This window comes from Salmo salar, chromosome ssa29, assembly GCF_905237065.1.
Source record: "Salmo salar chromosome ssa29, Ssal_v3.1, whole genome shotgun sequence".
Taxonomy (NCBI): Eukaryota; Metazoa; Chordata; class Actinopteri; order Salmoniformes; family Salmonidae; genus Salmo; species Salmo salar.
Genome location: NC_059470.1, coordinates 24659894 through 24669501, shown reverse-complemented (window position 1 = coordinate 24669501; position 9608 = coordinate 24659894). Strand labels below are relative to the sequence as shown.

General features: G+C 42.0%; 1 protein-coding gene across 3 annotated transcripts; it reads right to left on the bottom strand.

Annotated features, from left to right (window-relative positions):
* Positions 1 to 390: 390 nt before the first annotated feature.
* On the bottom strand, positions 391 to 9168 carry hus1 (HUS1 checkpoint clamp component). Of its 3 annotated transcripts, XM_045710532.1 has the most exons (9): positions 8908 to 9168; positions 7948 to 8075; positions 3442 to 3618; positions 2505 to 2612; positions 2258 to 2332; positions 1922 to 2021; positions 1667 to 1795; positions 1428 to 1536; positions 391 to 1076 (listed from the first exon to the last, which is right to left on the bottom strand). In XM_045710532.1, the coding sequence occupies exons 1-8, from the start codon at positions 9131 to 9133 to the stop codon at positions 1436 to 1438; spliced, it is 1044 nt and encodes a 347-aa protein (XP_045566488.1). In that variant the 5' UTR covers positions 9134 to 9168; the 3' UTR covers positions 391 to 1076; positions 1428 to 1435. The 3 variants fall into 3 exon arrangements, with proteins under 3 accessions (XP_045566488.1, XP_014036916.2, XP_045566489.1); XM_014181441.2 differs by lacking the exon at positions 1428 to 1536; XM_045710533.1 differs by lacking the exons at positions 7948 to 8075; positions 8908 to 9168 and adding an exon at positions 3735 to 4308.
* Positions 9169 to 9608: the final 440 nt, after the last annotated feature.

The following is a 9608-nucleotide window of genomic DNA, read 5'->3' as shown; positions in this document are numbered from 1 at the left end:
AATAAAATAAATAAAAAAACAAGCATTTTCCAATCCAATCAAAACAAGCATTTCCCATTTTCCAGTAATCTCTTTGTGTATGTCTAAGGTCCTTCTGTGTGTCCAGCACCAACTGTGTACGCAACCATCTAAAAACGACTATAGTCATATTCAAATTAATCTAGGGATAAAAAAAAAGACAAATTATTTCCTTTGCAAAATAATCCTGTGGTTATTTAATTTGTTGCCTATGCTATTACAAGATACCATGCATTGTACAGACTGGTAGCACATCTTTTGCAAGGGGTCATTTAAGATTTCCAAAGTGTCCTTATCCTTCAATCTGCCTCTATATTGCTACCGGTATATGCAATGACTTGAACACATTTTTCACTACAAATAACACAAGTGTTCTAACAAAAAAAATGTTTTATCAACAGTACATACAATGCATGAAGGCTGAGCGTGTAGCTACATATTGAGTGGAATTATTAAACTATGTACAGCAATACAGTAGCAACATACATAGACAATACATTTAAGGCCTTGAGATTTGTAAGCGCATTAAATAAAATACTAAACTATAATACACAAACTTTGTTCGAGGTCTAAGAGTACAACTTTTACATTTTAAAGATGAAATTCATGAGCTTCCACTGAGAATAAGTTATACTTTTGGAAGTGCATGACGGCAGTGTTGATTTACAAGCTTTTCACGTTTTCATGTAATCTTAATCAACCACAACTTCTCAAATGAATGGAATGTGTAGTCTAGGATCGCCCATCCCTCCTCCTGGAGAGCAACCCTCCTGCAAGCTTTCTTTCCAACCCTTAGCTAGCACACCTGATTCTACGGCTCATTAGTACCTAGATTAGCTGAACGAGGTGTGTTACAATGGGGTTGAATCAAAAGCATGCCTACACACTAGCCCTCCAGTAGGAGGCATGGCCAATTTGATCCTGAAGAAAACAAACCTTCTCAGCTGACTTTTGTGTTAGACAACATTTGTCTTGCTAGGCCACCGCTGGGATGAAGTATTGCAGAGAAACGTCTTCGTGCAGCAGAATCAAATGAATGATCCTCTTGTGGACAATATCTGGTGGGAATAATAGATTGCTCATCAGTGCTCACCACTGTAGCTCAGTTGGTAGTGCATGGCGCTTGCAACGCCAGGGTTGTGGGTTCGATTCCCACGGGGGGCCAGTATGTAAAAATATAATCAAAATGTATGCACTCTACTGTAAGTCGCTCTGGATAAGAGCGTCTGCTAAATGACTAAAATGTAAAATGTAAAATGATCTCAATCATGGAGTTTACAGTGGATCTTATGACACAGTCTAAGATATTTTTTCCCTCTCACACAATTCAATTCATGTCCACATCACTACTCATAATATAGTGATGAATCTGATAAAGCATCACAGAAGATGATGTAACCGTAACTCACTGGTACAGTCAAGGCTCTCTGTCTGTCATCAGATGGTATAATCCAATCTTCACCGACCCTGGTCCTAAAGAGATACATGGCGTGCAGATCTTGTGCGGCAAATATGTTACTTTAGGGTTGGAACAAAAGTCTGCATCACCTTGTGGGTCTTTGGGACCAGGGTTGGTGACGTTGAAATTAGAGGAGCTGATTGGTCAATATGGTTAATATTAGTAAAAAGTCAATGAGAGTTGACTCACTGCACATGGCCTTGCTAGGGTTGACCTGCTGGCCCATGAGGAACTGTTGCAGCTTGCGGATGTCCACGCGGGTGTGGGCCATGACCTCAGGGTCCCTGCTCTGACTGCGCCCCTGGGAACCATCGTCACCTGAGGAGGGCCAAAAGAGACGAGACTGAAATTAGTTTGTTGCCATGGCTAACATTAGGTTTTTCAAAAAGGTTTTGCTACGGTGTGCCTTAATGCACACAACACAAGTAAAGGGGATGCACCTACCCCAGGGAGGATTTCCCAGATCTTTGAAGTGGGTGGTGACAGACACCAGGTCAGTTTCAATCTTCAGGTTCATCTCTCCATTCAGGTTGGCCTCCATCACCTAGGACAGAGGGCAACGTGACTTTGTATTGAAAGCTAATAATCCAATCAACAAACAGCTCTATTTTACGTTACTTTAAAGGACATTGTGACATACCGGTGACTTCCAAACAATGTTTTACTTTTCTTTTTTCCTTTTTTATATTAAACCTACACTGAAGATATTATAACAAATATATCATAGTATGTTGGGGGCATGTGTAAAATTATCTGAGCTCATAGTAAACGGTCTCTTACCAGAAAGTTAGAGAGATTCTTCATTCGATCCACAACATTTTTCATAGTTTTCAGTGGAGGCAAATATATGCTCACCTGCAAAGCATTTAGATATAGTTATCATTACAACAAATTAAATAACAGTACACTTGAAGTTTTAAACTGGCATTACTTAGAGGACTTGCCTGGATGCCAGTCTGGTTCTGCTTTAGAGTCGGCTACGGCAGAACGAGACTGGGATTCAGGTTAGAGCGGCTCTGGTACTCACGTCAAAGTCTGGCATTCTGGGCTCTTTGAAGTCGTGCCAAAGCCTTCTGGGTATCACATCCACCGGGATGTCATGGGTGACAACACGACTGACGCTGGAAAGTGTTGGCTAACAAGGAAGAAGAAGAGGGCAGGGAAAGATAAAAATTCTGACGTATCCAAACTTATAGCCAGCCAGCTAGGCGGATGAGCTGCCTCTATGAAGTTTGGTTCCGCTCAAAGTTATTTCCTACCTGGAGAAACTTTCTTTGCCACTGTTGGGTTCTGAGAATATGAAAATAAACGTATTCATGTCACTGCTGGAGTGCTGAGGGTTAGAGGGTCTATACCAGAAGTGAATGGTTATAAGAGGAAGGTATATAGAGTGTGCTATTAAGCTTTGAATGTGTTGAGTGCAGGGAAGAGATTACATGTGGCAGGCATTGATAAGGGGAGAGAGCCATGGATTAGTGATGGAAAGGGGTTGAGGTCAGGTCAGCTTAAGGGAGAAATAAAACTTTATGGCCGTATAACTAGTGTCCTGCCTAGCAGTAAAGAACGATGTTTGTACAGATGAGTAGGAGGTTAAACGGTTAAATATCAGTGCTCGTGTGAAAATGTTTTTGTCTAATGCAGCCGTATTGGTCCTCTGGGAAGAATAAACTTGGTTAAGCTTTCATAATGTCCGTTGAGTGTTTTACTCTGAGAATTAGAACCTAACACCACGAACGTCTTGCTTTTAGGGGGGTTAAGACAGTTTCATTTATAGGTGTTAAACGTTAACCTGTTTGTTAGAAAAGTGTTATATACTGACTGACTGCTTGACATGTCAAAGTAGTCACTTACAAACATGGACAATATAGTCAACAGAATTACACATCATAATCAACACAGCCCAGTGAGTGTTGATAGTTTTCCCTTGAAGCAGACACACTGGATATAATTGCTGTAGCTCTTACCAGTTCTGCAACGAGAGTGAGACAAGGACAGTGCTTCTTGGTCAGTTTGATCTTCACACACTTGGCATTCTGAGAGGTTCTCAGAGCCCTGGAAAGGTTCTCGGGGGTCACCTCTAGGCAGATCTCATTAGCGTCGGGCGCCACACCTTCCAGCTGATACTCATCAAAGAAGTTGGCCTGGTCAAATACAAAACAAATAGAGAATGGCTTGTTGGATAAGTATAGAGCAGACACCAGTGAACACAAGTGTCTCTACAAGCCAGAATGTTGAATAAAATTATATTTAGACTTACTTTACCGGTTGTCCATGCTGTTAGTTTTGCTGTTAGGGGGTGGAGATGGGGTATCCACAGGAAAATGTATACCCGACTTTTTGCGTCGCCAGTAGGTTCTGTGGTTTGAATTTGCAATCTTCTGACATATTGCACATCATGCTCAATATGTAAACAATAGCCAAATTTAACCAAACGTAGTTGACCAAAGCACATTTCCTCGCAATCAGCTGGAAGTGGTTGAGAAATTTGCCAGCTAATTGCGTGGGACAACGTTCGGTCTATGGTTACGCTCAGCCATATTGTGCAAGTGTTTGTCACGTGCGATAAACCGATATACAGACCAGCAGGTTGATAACGCTTCCCTGTGGATATTTTGTCCCAGATTACCTCCAACATAAGGACAAAATCGTCAGACAACCGGTCAAGTAAGTTAAAATGAAGTTATCACCATTTCAACATTCTGACTTGTAATGATTGGAGAATAAACTGGATGAGCTCTGTTCAAGACTATGCTACCAACTGGATATTAAAAACTGTAATATCTTATGTTTCACCGAGTCACCTAAAACCCTCACAAACTTTTACAGATGCACAATTGAGAGCATCCTGTCGGGCTGTATCACCGCTTGGTATGGCAACTGCACCGTCCGCAACCGCAGGGCTCTCCAGAGGGTGGTGCGGTCTGCCCAACGCATCACCGGGGGCAAACTACCTGCCCTCCAGGACACCTACAGCAGCCGCTGTCACAGGAAGGCCAAAAAAATCATCAAGGACAATAACCACCCGAGCCACTGCCTGTTCACCCCGCTATCATCCAGAAGGCGAGGTCAGTACAGGCGCGGACTGAGAAACCTTGGACCGAGTGACTGAAAAACAGCTTCTATCTCAAGGCCATCAGACTGTTAAATAGCCACCACAAGCACATAGAGGCTGCTGCCTATATACATCAACTTGAAATCACTGGCCACTTTAATAAAAGGAACACTAGTCACTTTTATTATGTTTACATATCTTGCATTACTCATCTCATATGTTTATACTCTATACCACCACAAACCGATGCTGGCACTAGGACCGCACTCAACGAGCTGTATAAGTTCATTGGCAAACAAGAAAATGTTCATTCAGTGGCGGAGCTCCTAGTGGCAGGGGACATTGAGGCATGCATGAGAGCAACACCGTTGTGTGATCACGCTCTCCGTAGCTGATGTGAGTAAGACCTTTAAACAAGTCAACATTCACAAGGCGGCAGGGATTAACAGGACATGTATTCAGAGCATACGCTGACCAACTGGCAAGTGTCTTCACTGACATTTTCAACCTGTCCCTGACTGAGTCTGTAATACCTACATGTTTCAAGCAGACCACCATAGTCCCTGTGCCCAAAAACACCAAGGTAACCTGCCTAAATGACTACCGACCTGTAGCACTCACGTCTGTAACCATGAAGTGCTTTGAAAGGCTGGACATGGCTCACATCAACACCATCATCCCAGATACCCGAGACCCACTCCAATTCGCATACCGACCCAACAGATGACGCAATTTCTATTGCACTCCACACTGCCCTTTCCCACCTGGACAAAAATAACCTGTCCCTGACAGACAGTACCAGTCAAAAGTTTGGACACACCTACTCAATCAAGGGTTTTTCTTTAGTTTTATTATTTTCTACATTGTAGAATAATAGTGAAGACATCAAAACGATTAATTAACACATATGGAACCCACTTTGCCTTGATGACAGGTTTGCACACTCTTGGCATTCTCTTAACCTGCTTCATGAGGAATGCTTTTCCAACAGGCTTGAAGGAGTTCCCACATGTGCTAAGAACCTTTTGGCTGCTTTTCCTTCCCTCTGCAGTCCAACTCATCCCAAACCATCTCAATTGGGTTGAGGTCGGGTGATTGTGGAGGCCAAGTCATCTCATACAGCACCATCACTCTCCTCCTTGGTCAAATAGCCCTTACATAGGCTGGAGGTGTGTTTTGGGTCGTTGTCCTGTTAAAAAAGCAATAATAGTCCCACTAAGCGCAAACCAGCCTTGCTGGTTAAGTGTGCCTTGAATTCTAAATAAATCAGTGTCACCAGCAAAGCACCCCCACACCATCACATCTCTTCCATGCTTCACGGTGGGAACAATACAGGCGGAGATCCGTTTACCTACTCTTGAGTCTTACAACAAAAATCTAAAATTTTAACTCATCAGACCAAAGGACAGATTTCCACCGGTATAATGTCCATTGCTCGTCTCTTCCACCTAGTCTCTTCTTATTATTGGTGTCCTTCAGTAGTGGTTTCTTTGCAGCAATTCGACCATGAAGGCCTGATTCACGCAGTCTCCTCAGAACAGTTGATGTTGAGATGTATCTGTTACTTGAACTCAGTTAAGCATTTATTTGAGCTGCAATTTCTGAGGCTGGTAACTCTAATGTACTTATCCTCTGCGGCAGAGGTAACTCTGTCTTTCTTTCCTGTGGCGGTCCACATCATCGTGCTTGATGGTTTTTGCAGTGTAGACAGTGTAGACATTGTTAATGTTGTAAATGACTATTGTAGCTGGATATTTTTTATGAAATATCTACATAGGCGTACAGAAGCTCATTATCAGCAAACATCACTCCTGTGTTCCAATGGCTTGTTGTGTTAGCTAATCCAAGTTTATCATTTTAAAAGGCTAATTGATCATTAGAAAACCCTTTTGCAATTATGTTAGCACAGCTGAAAACTGTTGTTCTGATTAAAGACGCAATAAAACTGTCCTTCTTTAGACTAGTTGATTATCTGGAGCATCAGCATTTGTGGGTTCGATTACAGGCTCAAAATGGCCAGAAACAAAGAAATGTCTTCTGAAATTCGCCAGTCTATTCTTGTTCTAAGAAATTAAGGCTATTCCATGGAAGAAATTGCCAAGAAACTGAAGACCTCATACAACGCTGTGTACTACTCCCTTCACAGAACAGCGCAAACTGGCTCTAACCAGAGCAAGAGGACAAGTACATTATTGTGTCTAGTTTGAGAGACACATACCTCACAAGTCCTCAACTGGCAGCTGCATTAAATAGTACCTGCAAAACACCAGTCTCAACGTCAACAGTTAAGAGGCGACTCTGGGATGCTGGCCTTCTAGGCAGAGTTGCAAAGAAAAAGCCATATCTCAGACTGGCCAATAAAAATAAAAGATTAAGATGGGCAAAAGAACAGACACTGGACATAGGAACTCTGCCTAGAAGGCCAGCATCCAGGAGACTGAAAAGATTTGGCATGGCACCTCAGATCCTCAAAAGGTTCTACAGCTGCACCATGGAGAGCATCCTGACTGGTTGCATCACTGCCTGGTATGGCAACTGCTCGGCCTCCGACCGCAAAGCGCTAGAAAGGGTAGTGCGTACAGCCCAGTACATCACTGGGGCCAAGCTTCCTACCATCCAGGACCTCTATGCCAGACGGTGTCAGAGGAAGGCCCTAAAAAAAAGACTCCAGACACCCTAGTCATAGACTGTTCTCTCTGCTACCACACGGGAAGCGAGACCAGAGCACCAAGTCTAGGTCCAAAAGGTTTCTTAACAGCTTCTACCTCCAAGCCATAAGATTGCTGAACAGCTAATCATTAATTGCATTAATTGACCCTCTGCCCCTTTTTTACATTGCTGCTACTCGCTGTTTATTATCTATGCATGGTCATTACCCCAACCTACAAGTACAATTACCATGACTAACCTGTACCCCTGCACATTGACTTGGTACCGGTACCCCCTGTATATAGCCTTGTTATTGTTATTTTATTGTTACTCTTGTATTTATATTTTTACTTTAGTTTATTTAGTAAATACTTTCTTAACTCTTTATTTTTCTTAAAACTGTATTGTTGGTTAAGGGCTTGTAAGGAAGCATTTCACGGTAAGGTTGTATTTGGAGTATGTGACAAATACAATTTCATTTGATTGGGACTGTTCTGGAATGCCAAGCCTACATGTTAGAGACAAGACTAAGTATTTCACAGTCGGATAAGAGGTTATTTCCATATAATGGAAACAGACAGACTGGCCTCTCCCTGGAGTTTCTGTTCTGCTCCCTTCACATGCCAAATTTAAAATAGTGGGCAACAGTGTCCAATTCATAATCCATAGGCCTACATGTAACAATTGAGAGTATTAAAAACATAATTGTGTGAGCTATCGAAGTACAACTCATTGGTAGAAAGACATATTGTATTGCATGGGTATGTACCTGAGATAATTCACACCACATGCCGACTCCTCCGCTGGCTACCTTACCAGACAGTACAAAATATAGGTTGTTTGGAGTAAGTCGCAGGATGCATGTCTTCGTTAGTTTAGAGATGGTATTCACCACACCTGATGGGGAGAAATCAAAGGTAAAACGCTACCAAGTGTTGCATGTTCGACTCGCAAGGGTACAAAAAAAAAGTATGAAATGTATGCATTCACTACTGTAAGTCGCTCTGGATAAGAGCGTCTGCTAAATGACTAAAATGTAAATGTAAATGCAAGAGAAAATTCACGAGGGGTTCTGTCCATCTCTAACCCTGTCTGGACCTTAAGCATAGAAGTTGCCTGTTTACCTCTTGGTCGGTTCAGGGTTCAATTGATAAACATGCAATCTCTCGAGTCGCGAGGTCATCTTCCAAATATCGTCTCGTTGAGCAAAGGATTTTTTATTGTTGCTGCATTTAACTAATGTTAACCCTTTCCCCAACCTGAACACAATTACCCTTACCTGCTACGTTAATTCACCTAACCTACTGCATAAGTATTCTATCACGAAAAGTCCATTCTGACAAAGGCTGTATCCCATATAACCAAAACCGAGTCAGAGAAGTTTGGTCATGGTATATCCTCTTTGGCAAAGTTGTGTTCTATCAGTCACAGATAGAACGATGAGGTTTAAAGTTAGTTATACAAATCTTTGTATCAGTGTCTTTCGGCTAGTTTAGTACACACTTTGCAGACAGCACCCGCACCAACCATATATTTTCTCTTGCAAGTGAAACACGCTTGTTAGCAAGTAACAGTAGTTGGTATAATTGTTCAACTTTATGTGAAGCCTAGAGAAGGACTTTGCTCAAATTGTTAGTCTAGCTGCTAACGTTATTAGCTAGCTAGCAATGAATGCTTAATACTAGTTAGCTACACAAGAGCAACATTACAGTATTAACGTTAGACTTACGTGTGAAATGGTTGAGGCAACCAACATCAATCATTTTTGCTCGGAACTTCATGTTCAATTTTATTTTAACTGACAAAAATTTAATATTTTTTTCAGGGAGTAGCTTCGAGCAAAAAGTGTTGTTGTGACGTTCAATTTGGCCCGCGCGCCAATGGTACATCCCTGTTATACTTTCCCTGGGAAACAAGTATTTTGCCTTTTCAGTTCCTATTTCATTTGGCTGCATTGAGACGTTTCTTCTTCGATGAGGTTTAACGGCGGTTGGCATCCAATAAATGTTGCACTACTGCCATCAACTAGACTGGAGTAAGTCCCTTATACTTTGCTTGGGGAAAAAAAATAATTAAAAACCCACCACCCTACTCCACTAAATCTATCTAGTCTTATCTTAGGCCAACAGCCTGAAAGGACGGGACACCACCACTCAACATACAATGTAACTCTTCTGACGTCAAATCTCGTACACCAAAATTTTCTGCGAGTTGCAGTACAGTTGATAACCATTGCTGTAAACACTAAAAATCCAATCTTACTGAAGCATATATCACTTGTTAGCCTATCCCTCTGTACTGGTTCAGATCTACTACTCACACCACTCCTCTCAGGATCCCTCCTCCTTCACCCATCTTCCTCTACTTCGTCACTATCTCAGCATATTACAAATTCTGCACTACTCTAACCCTGGTAACCTCAACTTGCCT

Coding starts and splice junctions, on each gene's coding strand:
- hus1 (XM_045710533.1), bottom strand. CDS start 4,112: ATGTTGGAGGTAATCTGGGACAAAATATCCACAGGGAAGCGTTATCAA. Junction 1,796..1,921: donor TCTGGGAAATCCTCCCTGGG/GTAGGTGCATCC, acceptor GGCCCTCCTCAG/GTGACGATGGTTCCCAGGGG. Junction 1,537..1,666: donor CCCTAGCAAGGCCATGTGCA/GTGAGTCAACTC, acceptor CCAACCCTAAAG/TAACATATTTGCCGCACAAG.